The sequence below is a fragment of the Oncorhynchus kisutch genome, linkage group LG12, assembly GCF_002021735.2.
Source record: "Oncorhynchus kisutch isolate 150728-3 linkage group LG12, Okis_V2, whole genome shotgun sequence".
In the NCBI taxonomy this organism is placed as follows: domain Eukaryota; kingdom Metazoa; phylum Chordata; class Actinopteri; order Salmoniformes; family Salmonidae; genus Oncorhynchus; species Oncorhynchus kisutch.
Window position 1 is genome coordinate 51,480,705 of NC_034185.2, and position 18,828 is coordinate 51,499,532.

The 18,828-nt window shown below is 39.1% G+C and overlaps 2 protein-coding genes across 2 annotated transcripts; one reads left to right on the top strand and one right to left on the bottom strand.

The window, feature by feature from the left end:
• Nucleotides 1-147: 147 nt before the first annotated feature.
• Nucleotides 148-10,397, bottom strand: tmem176 (transmembrane protein 176). The gene is made up of 7 exons (XM_020497194.2): nt 9,715-10,397; nt 9,389-9,539; nt 8,787-8,897; nt 8,508-8,564; nt 4,708-4,878; nt 1,937-2,053; nt 148-510 (listed from the first exon to the last, which is right to left on the bottom strand). The coding sequence occupies exons 2-7, from the start codon at nt 9,512-9,514 to the stop codon at nt 451-453; spliced, it is 642 nt and encodes a 213-aa protein (XP_020352783.1). The 5' UTR covers nt 9,515-9,539; nt 9,715-10,397; the 3' UTR covers nt 148-450.
• On the top strand, nt 9,861-18,538 carry LOC109901152 (uncharacterized). Its single transcript, XM_020497196.2, has 6 exons — nt 9,861-10,074; nt 13,839-13,920; nt 14,321-14,434; nt 17,511-17,567; nt 17,870-18,040; nt 18,201-18,538. Exons 2-6 carry the CDS (start codon nt 13,840-13,842, stop codon nt 18,324-18,326), a joined length of 549 nt encoding a protein of 182 aa, XP_020352785.1. The 5' UTR covers nt 9,861-10,074; nt 13,839; the 3' UTR covers nt 18,327-18,538.
• Nucleotides 18,539-18,828: the final 290 nt, after the last annotated feature.

Sequence of the window (18,828 nt, forward strand, 5' to 3'; positions counted from 1 at the left end):
GCCCCTATGGGCCGTTCTGGCTCGGACAAGGCTTACTTGTGTTCTAGAGAGAGAGAACACTTTGTCCTGACTATCCGGAGAGAAGATGAGCGGGACATAATATCAGAACAGATGGAGGTCATTTTTTCAAATGCATTTTGAAGAACAGTATTTTTGATACAAATTATTTTATTTAGGTGATAATATACAAAACAAATGAGGAATTTAGGGAAAATGAAACCATTATTTAACACTGCATGGTAGTAAAACACTGCATACTATGGAATCACATCCAAATCAATTCCACAGCTTCACGTTACACATTCAAAGACATAACATAAAGCCACAATGGTAGAAACTTTAAAAAAACATCAGTGGCGGACAAATCATCAGTATCATAACAGGGGAATTGGTGGAAATCTGTCTGTAGATGTGATTGGTCAGTTAATGTCTTTCTGCAGCTGTTATTGGTCAGTTGAAGTTGGGGGCAGTGACCAGTATGGGAGTCGAGGGTACATCTTGATTGATAGACTGGAAGAGAGAAAGAAAGAAAAAGGGAGAGTAGAAAAATAGATTAACTAATGTGAAGGAACATTTTACATTGACTTCAGGTGTCCCTGGCGGTAATTTCCACGGCACTACTCTATTGTCACTACTCTATTGTCACTACTCTATTGTCACTACTCTATTGTCACTACTCTATTGCCACTACTCTATTGTCACTACTCTATTGTCACTACTCTATTGTCACTACTCTATTGCCACTACTCTATTGCCACTACTCTATTGTCACTACTCTATTGCCACTACTCTATTGCCACTACTCTTTTGCCACTACTCTGTTGCCACTACTCTATTGCCACTACTCTATTGCAACTACTCTATTGCCACTACTCTATTGCCACTACTCTATTGCCACTACTCTTTTGCCACTACTCTGTTGCCACTACTCTATTGCCACTACTCTATTGCAACTACTCTATTGCCACTACTCTATTGCAACTACTCTATTGCCACTACTCTATTGTCACTACTCTATTGCCACTACTCTATTGTCACTACTCTATTGCCACTACTCTATTGTCACTACTCTATTGCCACTACTCTATTGCCACTACTCTATTGTCACTACTCTATTGCCACTACTCTATTGCCACTACCCTATTGCCACTACTCTATTGCCACTACCCTATTGCCACTACTCTATTGCCAATACTCTATTGCCACTACTCTATTGCCCTGTGGCATCCTCTGTGTATTTACACAATCTTGTAAATATTTTATTTGTACGGTAAAAATCTCTCTGAAAAAAATAGGCGTTGTTTTTATCCCCCTTTCATTTTGTTTGGATTCTGTCTTGAAATATTATTCCTCATTGCCAGCACTCTTGTTTTCAATATGGCAAGCATATGTTGTGATCATAAACAATAGACATATAATAATAACATTTAGACTGAACATACCCGCAAATAAATCCAAGTTAAAACATGTAAATATCTATTCCCACATCCTGTGATGAATATGATCATGGTAATTCAGCAATAATACCCCAGATAATAACGAATATTACAGTGATAAACTATATATTAAAGGGGAAGTATTTTACCATTTTTTACATTTGATTTTATTCAACCTTTATTTAACTAGGCAAGTCAGTTACTAACAAATTCTTATTTACAATGACGGCCGAGATGGTTCGATGGTTCCTAACCCGGAAAGTAGTCTATGGGCCAGGAGACACTGTAATCTGTCATCTGCATGTACTCTACACACACACATACACATTGTAATGTTGTGGTAGTGTGGACTTTATATTGTACATTTGCAATAATAGAGTAATAATGTATTTTATTGTTTTATTTATGACGTAGGCTGTTGTGTTTTACTGTGATGTAATTGTTTAAACCCTGTTTGGACATTAAAGTTCCCCTTTAATGTATTTTCCTGTCTGTCTTACTGAGTATGGTCCGAAACTCCTCCTCTTTTTGTACAGGATGTAAGAGAGCGTTGAGGAGATGGTGATCTGGATGATGGTGAAGAGAAGGAGGGACGACTTTACTCCATAACTGAACACCTGAGGTAAAGAGAGAGAGAGAGAGAGCTGAAGTTCAACTGAGAGCAAGTCATTTGTAAGAACATTTGTCACACATCGTTTGTAATATTGCATTGTGACGAAACAGATCATTTGAATATGAGAGATTTATCATTTCAGATTAAATATAATTTCTCAATGAGTCATTGACATGATGCATTACAAACACATTGGGGTAACAACATACAGTACCAGTTAAACGTTTGGACACACCTACTCATTCAAGGGTTTTTCTTTATTTTTTACTATTTTCTACATTGTAGAATAATAGTGAAGACATCAAAACTATGCAATAACACATATGGAATCATCTAGTAACCAAAAAAGGGTTAAACAAATCAAAATATATTTTCTATTCTAGATTCTTCAAAGTAGCCACCCTTTTGCCTTGATAACAGCTTTGCACACTGTTGACATTCTCTCAACCAGCTTCATGAGGAATGCTTTTCCAACAGTCTTGAAGGAGTTCCCACATATGCTGAACACATGTTGGCTGCTTTTCCTTCACTCTGCAGTCCAACTCATCCCAAACCATCTCAATTGGGTTGAGGTCAGGTGATTGTGGAGGTCAGGTCATCTGATGCAGCATTCCATCACTCTCCTTCTTGGTCAAATAGCTGTTACACAGCCTGGAGGTTTGTTGGGTCATTGTCCTGTTGAAAAACAAATGATAGTCCCACTAAGCGCAAACCAGATGAGATGGCATATCGCTGCAGAATGCTGTGGTAGCCATGCTGGGTAAGTGTGCCTTGAATTCTAAATAAATCACAGACAGTGTCACCCGCAAAGCACCATCACACCTCCTCCTCCATGCTTCACTGTGGGAACCACACATGTGGAGATCATTTGTTCACCTACTCTGCGTCTCACAAAGACAAGGCGGTTGGAACCAAAAATCTCAAATTTGGAATCATCAGACCAAAGGACAGATTTCAACCGGTATAATGTCCATTGCTCCTGTTTCTTGGCCCAAGCAAGTCTCTTCTTATTATTGATGTTCTTTAATAGTGTTTTCTTTGCAAAAATTCGACCATCACATCAAATAAAATATTATTGGTCACATACATGTGTTTAGCAGATGTTATTGCGGGTGTAGTGAAATGCTTGTGTTTCTAGTACAACAGTGCAGTAATATCTAACAAGTAATATCTAAAAATGTCACAACATATATCCAATACACACAAATCTAAGTAAATCTAAGAATATATATATATAAATATATGGATGAGCAATGTCAGAGCGGCATAGACTAAGATACAGTAGAATAGAAAAGAATACAGTATATACAGTTGAAGTCGGAAGTTTACATACACATTAGACAAATACATTTAAATTCAGTTTTTCACAATTCCTGACATTTAATACTAGTAAAAATTACCTGTCTTAGGTCAGTTAGGATCACCACTTTATTTTAAGAATGTGAAATGTCAGAATAATATTAGAGAGAATGATTTATTTCAGCTTTTATTTATTTAATCACATTCCCAGTGGGTCAGAAGTTTACATACACTCAATTAGTATTTGGTAGCTATCATTGCCTTTAAATTGTTTAACTTGGGTCAAACGTTTCGGGTAGCCTTCCACAACCTTCCCACAATAAGTTTGTGTGAATTTTAGCCCATTTCCTCCTCACAGAGATGGTGTAACTGAGTCAGGTTTGTAGGCCTCCTTGCTCGCACACACTTATTCAGTTCTGCCCACAAATGTTCTATAGGATTGAGGTCAGGGCTTTGTGATGGCCACTCCAATACCTTGACTTTGTTGTCCAGAAGCCATTTTGCCACAATTTTGGAAGTATGCTTGGGGTCACTTTCCATTTGCAAGACCCATTTGCGACCAAGCTTTAAGCTTTAACTTCCTGACTGAAACAAGTCTCTTCTTTTTATTACCTCTGCAGCAGAGGTAACTCTGAGTCTTCCTTTCCTGTGGTGGTCCTCATGAGAGCCAATTTCTTCATAGCGCATGATGGTTTTTGCGACTGAACTTGAAGAAATGTTCTGTATAGACTGACCTTCATGTCTTTAAGTAATGATGGAATGTTGTTTCTCTTTGCTTATTTGAGCTGTTCTTGCCATAATATGGAATTGGTCTTTTACCAAATAGAGCTATCTTCTGTATACCAATCCCTGGAATGCTTTTAAATTAACAGGTGAGCCTTGTTAAAAGTTAATTTGCAGAATTTCTTTCCTTCTTAATGTGTTTGAGCCAATCAGTTGTGTTGTGATAAGGTATCACAACAACTGATTGGCTCAAACACATTAAGAAGGAAAGAAATTCTGCAAATTAACTTTTAACAATGCTCACCTGTTAATTTAAAAGCATTCCAGGTGACTACCTCATGAAGTTGGTTGAGAGAATGCCAAGAGTGTGCAAAGCTGTCAACAAGGAAAAGGGTGGCTACTTTGAAGAATCTCAGATATATTTTGATTTGTTTAACACTTTTTTGGTTACTACATGAATCCATATGTGTGATTTCGTAGTTTTGATGTCTTCACTATTATTCTACAATGTAGAAAATAGTAAAAATAAAGAACAACCCTTGAATGAGTAGGTGTGTCCAAACTTTTGACTGATACTGGATACTGGTGACACACACACACACACACAAACAGACCAATGATGAAAGAGGTACTAACAGTGGCATAGTGCTGGTGGTTACATTCATACTCCTGCCTGTCGTGCATTGCGGGGACCAGGGGGTGGTTACACGGTGCCTCTGGGTTGTTGTGGAGATCAATGAAGTAGATGATGAGGGCCAGGAGAGAAACCAAAATGGCCACCAGTGTCACCACCATACACACACCCAGCTAGAGGGACAGAGGGAGAGAGAAAGAGAGAGAGAGAGAGGGAGGAAGAGATGTGTACATCGTTACAACACTGTATATATACGTAATATGACATTTGTAATGTCTTTATTGTTTTGAAACTTCTGTATGTGTCATGTTTGCTGTTAATTTTTGTTTATTTAACTTCTGTATATTATCTACCTCAAATGCTTTGGCAATGTTAACACATGTTTCCCAAGCCAATAAATCCCCTTGAATTGAATTGATAGGGGTGGGAGTCAGGGGCCAGACCTCATTGATTATGGTGTACATTTTTAGAATGTAGGGTGTGTGTGTGTGTGTTTGTGTGTGTGTGACTATCTGTGATAAAGTGAAAATCTGAGGCTCGCACCTGACCCACAAATAAATAAATAAATGCGCTGTAGGCTAGAGACAGAGATGGCAGAATTTTTTTTGACAGGGGGTGCTGGATTTTTTGTGCGCCTATTTTAGATATGTTTCTGCTTATAATTTTGCTAGGCTATTTGTGAGTCAACTTGTCTATTATTGGATACATGCAGCTTCTCTTCTGTCATTATATGTTTCCTAGAAAACGAAATAAACCCTTGCGCACCAGAATCTGTTTGACCAGTTGTAAGGAAATTGAAAGCTGTGAAAATGGCCCAACATGTTTCTGATGAGATTTGAGTTTGGCTTGGATGCATATTTATGTGGTTGAAATACTATCAGCTTTTATGACGCTGATAGATCGCAGCTCTACAGCCGGTCCCTGACTGTGCATTCACATTCTCTCAAGATTCTGAAATAAATAATATTTCTCTACTCCTGTTCCCGAGTCAAAATGTACATTTGGTGTATAATTTTACCCTAGAAATGCTTAATTCTGCAGGAGTTAATATTAAGGCTATGTGAGAGGTTAGTGTACCAGATTTCAGTTTCAATTAAACCCACCTGAACAGTAGGCTACAGTTCCCTTGACGTGTCACAGGCCTATTTGAAGTCCCCATCTTGTGACTGTCGTATAGCGATTCGTAATCTTCACACATAATATATGCACTGTTATCATCCTCTTTTACCACTTCACCAAATCTTTCCCAACATTACTTTTATGGCCCTCCCGTCTCTGTATTTTCAACTCTCTATTTCGCAGCTTTTTCTTATTGAATTAAACTCCAGTATTGTCCTTTTTGCCTCAGTGGTTCGATGTGTTCTCAAAAGCGTTTGGCGTGTAGGCTATTTGGCGCGAGTAAAGTTAGGCCCCAAAGTTTAGGCTTTCTCACTAATGCCAAAAACATGAAAGAAAACCCTAAATGTAGTCTATAGACCTAGATATAAATTGCACAACAATGAAACATGTATAGATTTTTGTATGTATTATTTTCTCTTTATTCAACCCAACTGCCACCTACCTGCCCTGCATTTGCATAATATTTCATAACCCTAAACCAATGATGTATATTTAAACACTAGATGATAGGGGGCACTGTTTTGAACCCACCGTGCCTCCATCTTGGCACCGCAACACCATTGTAAAAAAATATATATTTTGGAAGCTATTTGCCATGTTTATTCTATTACAGACACCTTAATGCATACTTTTAAATGATAAGATATGAGCTAAACATACAAATAAAGCAATATCTAAAAACATTTTCCTTAAAGTATAATTTTTCGAAGGTATTAATGTTACTGTTCCCACTAAAACAACAAAAATACTTAAATACATCCAATTTTGTCCTTGAAACATTTAAATGAAATAATGTCGAAATCCATTCAATCCTATAGAACGCGCCAGCTTGTAGCCCTAAAACCCGGAAATTAGTTACCGCTGGTTCATTCAGCCATCCCTATGCGAAAAATGAACACAGACAATAAGGTCAGAGGTTAACACAGGCTTAGGAGATCTTATAAGTTTTGTTCTATGAGATGATAGGAGTCAGTTAACATGACCTTTATGAATTAGGAAGCCTTTATTATGAAGTGCTTAATGTGCTTTTTTTAATTACATAAATTCTTCAAAATTCACAAAAGGTGATGTTAGCTGATGAAGATTATCTCATAGAACTAAACGTATAAGATCTCCTAAGCCTGTGTTTACTACAAACCTTATTTTGGGCGTTTAACCTCTATGGGATCGGTGTCCCTAAATTGGGACAGTTGTTACTCAATATGCGATAATGTGACTAGAATGACGTTGTAAACAACAGCCAACTTTCCAGGACATAGACATGTCTTATTGTTAATCTAACCGCAGTGTCCAATTTACAGTAGCTATTACAGTGAAAAAATACCATGCTATTGTTTGAGGATAGTGCACAACAACAAAACACGTTTCATCAAGGCAACTGGTTTGATACATTCACCTCTGAAGGTAAATAATGTTCTTACACTCAGTAATCGTTATCTGATTTGTCATCCTAAGGGTCCCATAAAAGTTTTGTTTGATAGTTTTGTTTGATAACATCCATTTTTATATTCAAATGTAGGAACTGGGTTCTACAGTTTGACACACCCCACACCTGCTGTCTTTTCTGTAGGGAAGCTAATGATCCATCATGTATGACATTTCTGGCAGTGTGTAAACTTAAATGTTTTATTGCCATAGGATTTTTGTATGTTCTCTATAGTTATGTAAGGTAATGTTAGGCTCCCGAGTTGTGCAGCGGTCTAAGGCACTGCATCTCAGTGCTAGAGGCGTCACTACAGACCCTGGTTCGATCCCGGGCTGTATCACACCCGGCTGTGATCGGGAGTCCCATAGGGTGGCGCACAATTGGCCCAGCCGGGTTAGCCCTCCCGGGTTAGGGGAGGGTATGGCCGTGGTACGCTTTCATTGTAAAATAAGAATTTGTTCTTAACTGACTTGCTTAGTTAAATAAAGGTTGAATGTACTTGAACATTTAAAAATTGACCAATTTGGCACATTTGGGCAAACTGACAGAATGAATACAAAATATTGTGTAGTGAAGTAAATATTCACTGGATCAGTCTGAAACGTTGCACACAAACTGCTGCCATCTTGTGGACAACGTCTAAATGACACCTAGAATCATACTTCACTGTCTTTGGCCTTTCTCTTGCATTTCAAAGATGATGCAACAATTATTTTTGAGAAACCGCTTGTTTTTTATTTCTATTATCTTTTACCAGATCTAATGTGTTATATTCTCCAACATTAATTTCATATTGCCACAAACTTCAAAGTGTTTACATTCAAAAAGTATCAAGAATATGCATATACTTGCTTCAGGTCCTGATCTACAGGCAATTATGTTTCATTTTAGGTGGAAATTGGAGAAAAAAAAGACTGCGACCCTTAAGAGGTTTTAAACAAAAAAACTTTCAAAAACGGCATTCATTTTCCCCATAGGCTTTGTCCAATGAACCATGGCGGAGTTAGTGCCTACAAAAAGACGCCATTACTATTTCTCTCTATGGAGGACTGATTTTCTGGGGAGTGCTAATATTGCCGACCAATGGCTTCAAAGCCTCTCATTGGCCAATATATAGAATTAGCAATCCAGAGTTTATATACATCATTGCCCTAAACCTGGACGGCCAGCGGATATAACCATGGGGATTGCGGGTTATGAGATCACTAGTGTGAGTGTGTGTACGCAAGCATGCCATGTGGTGGTATTCATACTCACCGATTTCATACTGCTGTGTTTCTCCATCACTATGGCAATGACTCCTGCTGCTATGAACTAGACACAGCAGATATAAACAACTCCCAATTGTCAATCAAATATCATAAACAATGATTAAAAGAATGAGTGCATTAGCTGATAAAACAATAATGAAATTGAATGGCAACACTGGTAATCACAAAAAAAACTGGTAATCACAATAACAAATTTGATAGAATAACTTATGTAACTATTCAGTACAGAGAGTGAGTATGAGTGATGGTTAGGTTAATAGGTTACCGATAGGCCACTCCACCATGGCACCCCAAAGGTCACGACCTCTGTGAACTCAGTGGAGAGGAGGGGGATGGAGTAGGACATCACCATCAACCCAATCATTATCTGGGACACCTGACACAGATAGATAGATAGATAGATAGATAGATAGATAGATAGATAGATAGATAGATAGATAGATAGATAGATAGATAGATAGATAGATAGATAGATAGATAGATAGATAGAACACACACAATCACACACACAGACAGATGCAAGCACACACACACAGGCCGGTTTACTGTAAATGCACTTTGTGGGAACTGCTGATGTAAAAAGGGTTTTATAATATGATTGTCTTATTGACACAAACACATTAGGTTCCAGGCGTTCACCACAAATCAATGTCTGACATCTTTATAGAGACAGTAAATATAATGAGTCATGTACAAAATGCATATTTCATTCTTAAACGCATCAGTCAAACATAATGAGAAAAAAGAAAAAAACAGGACACTAAATGCACAGGGCTGAACACAACATGCAATAATAACCAGCCCCTATTGTAGCATCTCCATCTATAAAAAAATAAGTAAAAATAGTCTTTGACATGTGACGCTCACCCCCAAAGCCTTCGGCTCGCCTTTCTGGATGCTCTCACGCAGAGCCTGCTGTTTGTCGGTCAGTTTATCGGAGTTGATGTCCGTGGTCACGCTCACTGACAGGTCCCTTGAGACCGACACAGCCATCCTTGCGCTCTGGAGTCCTTTGGCACTGGGGGTCCAGGAAAAGGACACACGCAATGTGTGTTCAATTGTTATGCTATTAAAGAGATTCACTTTACCAACACTTTTATTTAAATTATGATTAATTATACAACAATAGTGAAACCTCCAGGGTGTACCGTTAAACAATCAAAATACTAATTAGGATAATCGACGCATCTTACCTTTTCCTTTCAGATACAAAATCACTAGTATGCCTAATTCCACAAACTCAACTTCTTGTTGCCGAATCCACGAATTAGAAAAATAGATTTCGCAACATAGCCAGTCCGAGTCCGTTCCCTTAACTTTTTGTGTCTCCGCCCGTTCTTGGCACGAACGAAATATGAGTAGGATTAGCTTACTTTCACTGGTGCGAAGCCTCCACCCCTAGCCCACTGTCACCCCCTCATCTTGGTAGACAGTGATACAATAGTCAATATAAACATTCGTAGCAACAGATTTTGTGACAGCCTGGACCTACACGGTCATTTTGCAACAAAATAACGGACCGTGTGCATACAACAGGGGCAGTTTTCCTCAAGGTAAGTCCGTTTAAAAAAAATATTTGATGAATTTACGTAAATGGTGGATGAAATTGCGCTGATCTTCAGGGGGAATCGAGAGAACATGACAGTTTAGTCCTGATGTGTAGGCAACAGAACAAGATGGTTGAGAAATAAGAATGGTAAATAGGCGTTCTAGATTTGTTTTTAACTGACCTGTATCTTTAAATAAAGGTTTAATAAAATGTAGGCTAATTAAATAAATAAAAGAAGACTATCTTTCTATTATGGCGGATATGTGTGCATGGTGCTCTGCCCAAGCCCCCCTCACATTCACTTGTCCTTGAACTTCATGTTGCGTCAATACAGTTCAGACCAGTCGGCTGGACCGTGTTAATGTACCGTAGTTCATTGCTCTTTCCCCTGTTTTGTTTTCTTCCCTCTCTCCCCTCCTCTTATTTCGTTTGCTTGGCCTAAACAAGCAAACCCTTCCCCACTTCGAATACAGTAGAGTGCATAGTGCATGCAGTGAGGTCTGTGTTTGAACAGCGTTCTACGCTCTAGAATAATGTTTGGTGAAGCTGGTCTGGAAATGAAATGTTCCCATGCCCCCATATCTTGATTTCATTGTAATTCATCTCCCCCCGCCCCCCGTCTCTCCCCAAGCCCACTGTGCACATCTGTTTTTCATCGAGCAGCAACATTCCACTATATCCAATAGGGACTAGGCCAACTCAGACATGTGGTTTTCATTCTCTCTCTCAGCCCCCCCCCCCCCCCCTGCCTCTCTCCCCTCTCCTTTTTTCTCTTATTCTCTCTCCGACTCTCTCTCCCCCTCCCTCCATGCTTCTTTCCCTCTCCACCTCCCTCCCTCTTCTTTTCTCTCTCCTCCTGTCTCTCTCTCTCTCTCTCTCTCTCTCTCTCTCTCTCTCTCTCTCTCATCCAGTCATTCACACCACTCATCACCACAATCCAAGTCCTTGCTAGGTCAAATGAACCTCGCCCCTCTTGCAGTTACAGCTCAACATAAACATGCACATGCTTAAAGGGATACTTCGGGATTTTGGCAATGACTCTGGTGAAGTAGATCATCTTAGCTTGGACATTTGAGGAAGGTTGCTATGGGGAGAGTCAGGTCCAGATGTTTGACTCACAGCAGGGGATTCATGAAGATGATTTTTTATTTGAAAAGGTGTCTGAGTCAACTGTGCTATACCCTATATTTCTATAGGATGCTGCGGTAATTATCACCCCCTGTGTAACTCACATTGTGAATCTGTCTATTGAACTAGGCTGTTTTCCCAGTGGACTAAAATTTGCAAGGGTCATTCCTGTATTTAAAAAAAGGGAATAAGTTAGATCATGGAAACTATCGGCCTCTCTCCATCCTGTGGGCTTTATTCGGAGGTCATGGAAAAGATTATGTTCAAGCAGATTGACAGTTATATTTCTTTACATAACCTATTCTATGAGCTCCAATCTGGCTTTATGAAATCCCATTCCACTGACACCTGCCTACTATATCTGACTCACGACATAAGGAAGGAAGTAGACGTAGGGACATTTTGTGTTATGGTCATGTTAGATCTCCAAAGGGCGTTCGATACAGTGAATCATGAGATTCTGTTAATCAAACTAAGCCATGGGCTTTAACAACTTAGCAGTAAAATGAGTCAGCTCTTACCTGCAAGAAAGAAAACAGATGGTGGATGTGGATGAGACCCTGTCTAAACCCAAAATCTTGAACTGCAGAGTACCCCAAGGGAGTGTACTGGGTCCACTTTTATTTCTATTGCGTATAAATGTCTGAAATCTACCCATACCTGTGACCTTTTCCTACATGCAGATGATTCTGCACTGTTGGTTTCGCACAAAGACAAAAAATGTGGCTGAGAAAGCCCTCAGTAAATGGCTATATGACAATAAGCTGTCACTTCACCTTGGAAAAACAGAGTCCATGTTGTTCGGGTACAAAGTGAAACTTAGGAAATCCCCAGATTTTAAGGTGGAAGTAGGTGACATGTAGTCGCAGCAAAAGACTCTGTTAAGTATCTTGGATGTGTGCTAGATGTAAAAGGGGAGAGCATGGCACAAAATGTTATCGCCGAAGTGAACCATAAAATTAGATTCTTGGCTAGAACCTCCAAATATCTGGATAAGAATGCAATGGGGACATTGGCAGGGGCTCTTGTTCAGTGACACTTCGACCATGCATGCTCTTCCTGTTACAGTAGTGCCCCCAAGATATTGCAAAATACATTGCAGACATCTCAGCACAAAATTAGTCCGGATGATTCTTAAACTTTCCAGCATCTCGACTCTTCCCACTTTGAAAGCCTTCGATGGCTTAAAAGTGGAGGAGAGAGTCGCTCAGATAAAATTGTGTCTTGTACATCAGATTGTCCACAGTCTGGTCCCCAGATACTTATGTAACTACTTTAACTTATTAAGGGATAACCATAACTATTCAACGAGAAGGAGTGAAACTGACACTGTTCCTTTTAGATGTAATAGTGGTATGGGGAAAGAAACATTTTTATACTCGGCTGCCATTATTTGGAATAATCTTCCAAAGAATTGGAAACATATAACCTCCATAGCTCCATAGCCTCCCAGAGGCACCGTGTAACCACCCCCTGGCCCCCGCAACACAGGACAGGCAGGAGTATGAATGTAACCACCAGCACTATGCCACTGTTAGTACCTCTTTCATCATTGGTCTGTGTGTGTGTGTGTGTGTGTGTGTGTGTGTGTGTGTGTGTGTGTGTGTGTGTGTGTGTGTGTGTGTGTGTGTGTGTGTGTGTGTGTGTGTGTGTGTGTGTGTGTGTGTGTGTGTGTGTGTGCGTTTATATATATATATATATATATATATATTTATTTATTTGGGATTGATTATATATTAAGGGTATGTGAGACAAGGAAGATGTACCTGTCCATAGTTGTTTATTTGGAACGGAAATGTCATTAATTATCGGATGTTGTGAAACAAACAACAATTGTGTCTGTCATTGTCTGTTGTCATTACAATCGCTGCCTAACCTTGTTCTGTTCCCACTTCCCCTTTACCTCTTCAAAAGGACCACACTGGAAATAGGCTGTTAAGCTTTATTGTGTCATCCTTGATGATTTTTTAAAATTGTATGTGGAGGCGTCACCAGCTGGAGTGCCCATATGTATGTATTGATTTGACAAATTGTCAAATAAATTAAATCAATCAATAGAGGTACTCGTTGCCAAAATCCCGAAGTATCCCTTTATTTAAGCAGAGTTCAAATATCATGCTGGAAGCATAGAACTCTCTGTGAATCATCAATCAAACCTTTGAGAACCCAAAATTGCAAACATGCATTCTACCGTTTATCTGCGTTCCAGTGCCTGTGATTACATTTTGTGTTTGTCAAATCAAATCAAATGTTATTAGTCACATGCGCCAAATACAACAGGTCGTAGACCTTGCAGTGAAATGCTGAATACAACAGGTGTTGTAGATCTTACAGTGAAATGCTTACTTTACGAGCCCCTAACCACCAATGCAGTTTTAAGAAATACAGATAAGAAGAAGAAAATAAAGTAACAAGTAATTAAAGAGCAACAGTAAAATAACAATAGCGAGACTATATACAGGGCGGGGTACCGGTACAGAGTCAATGTCCAATTTTTAGGGCCTTGCATTGGTTACATTTTGTGATTGATTCTGATAAGCATGTTTCCTCTCCTCTCTCCTTTCTCTTCTCTCCTCTTCATTTTTTTCTCTCTCTTTTCTCTTTCCTCTCCTCTCTCCTGGACCAAACCCTTTAATTCAGGATGATGTCATCCACTGAGTCAGGAACAGGTGGTCCTAAGCTACATCGCCTCTTCATCAAGTTTGACCCAGAGGTTGTAGCGGTAAGAGAATTTAATGAGTAATGGACATGAATTGAATGATCACTAAACACTCATACATATAGATAGTCAATACATCTACCAGACTGCTCTTTCCCTCCTTATTGTACCATTCAATTGTCTTTTAATAGTGGAATTCATATATCTTTCTTGTCACCATGCATCAGACACTTGCTCCACGGAGTACGCACTTGCTCACTTCCTCCTCATGGACTTAAACGCATTGGACTGGTGAAAGCAAGGGCTAGAAGGACCGATTGTCCTCATCATACTTTTTGCACTAGTCATTTCTCATGAGCAAGAATGAATGGAACTGGGAGAAGGCTAGAATCGGACCACAGAGCTGAGTTATGTAATCATCGTCACTGTTCCTTTAGATGCAGTTCTCTCTCTTCTCCACCAGGTGGTGTCGATACTGCTGGGTCTATTCCAGGTGCTGTTGGCTGTGCCTCTGTACTACATGGACATTGGCTTACCCAAACTACAACTTATGCTCCCTTTATTTATTGGCTTCCTGGTAAGATCCTAATTTTAAAAAGCCATAAATAACTTTGTTTCTGTCACAGGAGGCTGCTGAGGGGAAGACAGTTCATAATAATGTCTGGAACGGAGCAAATGGAATGGCATCAAAGACATGGAAACCATGTTGTTTTATTTTTCTCTATACTTTTTCCCCCTTGCCATACCATCTCTACTCTAATTGGAGTAAACTAATGGACAACAATAGTTCTACTGCTACTTAAAGCTATTTCACTCACATTTACAGTACCTGTAGTTGAAAAATGATACACATATTCCACATTTTGTTCAAGTGCTGGATTTTCACCCACATTAGCCAATCCACCATTCATTCTGAGTTTAACTCCAACCCTCCGATATCCACAGATTAACCCATCTTTCTCAGTATAATGCCATTTTGCTATTTTCTTTTGCAATACATCCCTCCATTTGACTATGAGGGTCTTACGAGGGTCCTGAACCTATCTATTTGTTACATTTCTACCGATATTGCCCTAAAAATACATACTTTACTCAAGAGTATAATGATATTTCCCATTGACTGATCTTTTTTTTTTCAGATTCCATAACAATACATTTTGTAGTTCCATCTCAACCCTGATATTATGACATAACAACCATTCCTGGACCTGATTAAAAAAGTGAGCCACGATGGACAGTACCAGAAAATATATTCTATTGATTCTGTTTCCTCGTGGCAGAATCTGAACAAGGCTGACTGTTCAATGCCCCATATACTGTATTGAGCATTCATTTTGTAGCAAGTATTTATATAATAGCTTAAATTGAAGGGATTGATGTGTCAATTGTGGTTTTATTTTTTACATTTTTGAATTTAACCTTTATTTAATTAGGCAATACAGTGAGATCCAAAAGTATTGGGACGGTGACATATTTTTGTTGTTGTTTTGGCTCTGTACTCCAGCACTTTGGATTAGAAGTGACACAATGACGAAACTATAAAATAACACATAGGGAATCATGCAGTGTCCAAAAAAGTGTCAAACAAATCAAAATATATTTTATATTTGAGATTCTTAAAAGTAGCCACCCTTTGCCTTGATGACAGCTTTGAATGGCGCCGGAGGGTTGCTGTTTTACGGGCTCCTAACCAACTGTGCTATTTTGTTCGTTTTTGCGCATTGTTTGTAACTTATATTTTAACTTATTTTGTACATAATGTTGCTGCTACCATCTCTTATGACCGAAAATAACTTCTGGACATCAGAACAGCGATTACTCACCTCAAACTGGGCAAAGATTTTTTCTTTAGCGAGTCCAATGCAAAGGATATACTGCTTCCTCGGGAATGAGATCAAATCCCCGTCATTTGCGTGAAGAAAAGACAGAGAAAAAGGGGGCGGAGGTCGGGCTGCCTTCTGGGAATTCGTAGGCGAGTGAGTAAACCCCCACTACCATCTGTTCTATTTGCCAACGTGCAATCATTGGAAAACAAAATGGATGATATATGATCAAGACTATCCTACTAACGGGACGTTAAAAACTGTAATATCTTATGTTTCACAGAGTCGTGGTTGAACGACAACACGGATAATATAGAGCTGGTGTTATTTTCCATGCATCGGCATTTACAGAGAAGAGGATGGGTGTTTATTTGTAAATAACAGCTGGTGTGCAATGTCTAATATTAAAGAAGTCTCAAGGTACTGCTCGCCTGAGGTAGAGTACTTTATGATAAGCTGTAGACCACACTATCTACCAAGAGAGTTGTAATCTATATTATTCGTTGCCGTCTATTTACCACCACAACCCGATGCTGGCACTAAGACCGCAAACAAGAAAATGCTCATCAAGAAGCGGTGCTCCTAGTGGCCAGGGACTTTAATTCAGGCAAACTTTCTGTTTTACCTCTTTTCTAGAGGAACACAGAGACGCACACACAGAGATGCATACACAGCTCTCGCATACATACAGTGAGGCAAAAAAGTATTTAGTCAGCCACCAATTGTGCAAGTTCTCCCACTTAAAAATATGAGAGAGGCCTGTAATTTTCATCATAGGTACACTTCAACTATGACAGAAAAATGAGAAAATCACATTGTAGGATTTTTTATGAATTTATTAGCAAATTATGGTGGAAAATTTGTTGGATATATTTGCTGTTTGTTTTTGGTTCTGTTTCAGATTTGTTTGTGCCAAATAGAAATGAATGGTAAATAATGTATATTGTAAATAAGAATAGAACATGTTTCTAAACACTTCTACATTAATGTTACAGATGCACAAATATAATAACCCCAAGACATGCTAACCTCTCACCATTACAATAACATGGGAGGTTAGTACTTTTGGGGGGGAATGATATTTGTGCTTTTGTAACTTTCCCACTCATCATTATTCACGATTCATTCGGGATTATCCATAATTATGGTAGCATCGACATTAATGCAGAAGTGTTTAGAAACATATTCTATTATTATTTACAATATAAAAGTGACTCCAAAATTACACAAAATATTATGTTCCATTCAATGGCCATAATAAAGAGGTATGGTGACAGAAGGCAACCTTGTTTTACGCCTCTTGACAATTCAAAGTTCTCAGAGAAGTAACTGTTATTTATTATTTCACATAAAGGATTGTTATGCATGACTTTTACCCATCTTATGAGAGAGTTAAAAAATCCAGAGACTGTATCAGATGCTTTCTCAAAATCTGCTAAAATGATCGTTTTTCTCATAGTTTTCCATTATTTCTAGTAGTTGCCTAATGTTGTCTCCAATATATCTTCCTTTAACAATCCTGTCTGATTGTGATGAATAATGTCCAGTTGGACCTTGTTTATTCTATCAGCAATACATTTAGCCAATATTTTTGCATCACAACATTGAAGGGTGACCATGTGTTTGATATATTTGATACCATTCTACCAATTCTGCTCCAGCCATTACCATGAACCCGTCCTCCCCAATTAAGGTGCCAAGCTTCCTCTGGCTTCTGTTTATATGCATAGGCTATATGTTATATTGTGTGCCTCATTGGAGGGTTTGGTTTTCTTTTTTCACATCTGTAGCAATTGAAACAACAGATATTGTTTCTACTTTCTTTTAAAGTTTGTGACTGCAGGGTCGTTCGCCTTCGCCTGTGAGAAGTCTCCCAGCAGACAGCTAGTAAGACATTACAACAGTCACGTGTTGCATTGCATACACTGCTCTAAACGGGTGTAATCGATTCCATTATTCAAATGTCCACCTGGGTCTACCTGTACAGTAGTCCACATATTGGGCTGAACATGTTGCCCATGGGCTACTGTGCAATGTATATACCCTATTACGTGCATGAGAAGATACATCCATTATATAGCAACATTTAGGTCCAAGACCTTTTTTCTCTTAGGAACAGTTTCATCTTTGGGGCCAGGAGATTTTCCTCTCTACTTACTCTATCTTCCATGTTGTGTCTTTCTCCCCAGCTGACGGGCTGTGCCTACACTAACGTGGCCAGCCTGTTGGCGGGCCTACTGGCTCTGTGTATGTACAGCGTCTCCCTACACTCCGTCCAGGGCACTGCTGAACCCTGCACTCTGCCAAGCATCGACCTGTATGCAGGGGCTGCACCAAAGTGCCCAGGAGAGTACCTGGAGGTAAGGACTGATATGTGGGTGGGTGGTTGATGAGTGTGGGTGTGTCTGTGGACAGTTTGTCTTGTTTGCCGCTATGCTATTTTAGTGCCCTGTATTGTGTGTGGCACTGTGTTTTTTGTGTGTTGTTGTTTATCCTTCCTTGTCTTTTTCTCGGTCCCAGGGGTTCTTCAGGAGTGTCACAGTCCTACTCATCGTTTATGACCTGGGGGCTCTTATCCTCCACTCTCTCCTCTCTTTGTCCGCACTCAAGGGACTCAGAGTGGGACTGTGCCGAATGATCAATTGATCAATTAGTCAAACTGATTAACCAATTGATGCTAGTTGAAAAACCTATTTTAGAAAAATATTAATCTGTTTTATCATATTTTTTATCAGTGACCACATTTCCTTTAACTTGTTCAAGTTCATGTTTTTTTTTTCATGGGTTTGTTTATTCCTTTCCAGCTTTACAGGCTTACCATTTTTTGATAAACCTAATAAAATAATTTGTATAAACTCTGTGGACTTCTGATGCTTATTTAGATTGAGTGTTGTGTGTTCAGTGTAAACTGGCTTTTCATAATAATCTATAAATATCAGGAACAACATATTCTTTCCGTACTGTTTCACTTGTGGTTAGTCATTACTTTTGGATACATATAGTGCTGCCAATATGTTTTATTAGTAAGCGTTTATAGTGAGAGTCATGATGACAGATATTGGCCATTGACATAATGTTCCACTTTTTCCAACCAGACTTCGTGTACTTTACTGGGTACCTCCCTGTCGGCCTGTCCCTGCTGGCATTC

Excerpts from the sequence above, each read along its gene's own strand:
- LOC109901152 (XM_020497196.2), top strand. The coding sequence starts at position 13,840 with ATGATGTCATCCACTGAGTCAGGAACAGGTGGTCCTAAGCTACATCGC. Across the intron at positions 13,921-14,320 it reads TTGACCCAGAGGTTGTAGCG|GTGGTGTCGATACTGCTGGG; the intron begins GTAAGAGAATTT and ends CTTCTCCACCAG. Across the intron at positions 14,435-17,510 it reads CTTTATTTATTGGCTTCCTG|TTTGTGACTGCAGGGTCGTT; the intron begins GTAAGATCCTAA and ends TTTCTTTTAAAG.
- tmem176 (XM_020497194.2), bottom strand. The coding sequence starts at position 9,514 with ATGGCTGTGTCGGTCTCAAGGGACCTGTCAGTGAGCGTGACCACGGAC. Across the intron at positions 8,898-9,388 it reads GCGAGCCGAAGGCTTTGGGG|GTGTCCCAGATAATGATTGG; the intron begins GTGAGCGTCACA and ends TATCTGTGTCAG. Across the intron at positions 511-1,936 it reads GGAGTTTCGGACCATACTCA|TCTATCAATCAAGATGTACC; the intron begins GTAAGACAGACA and ends TCTCTCTTCCAG.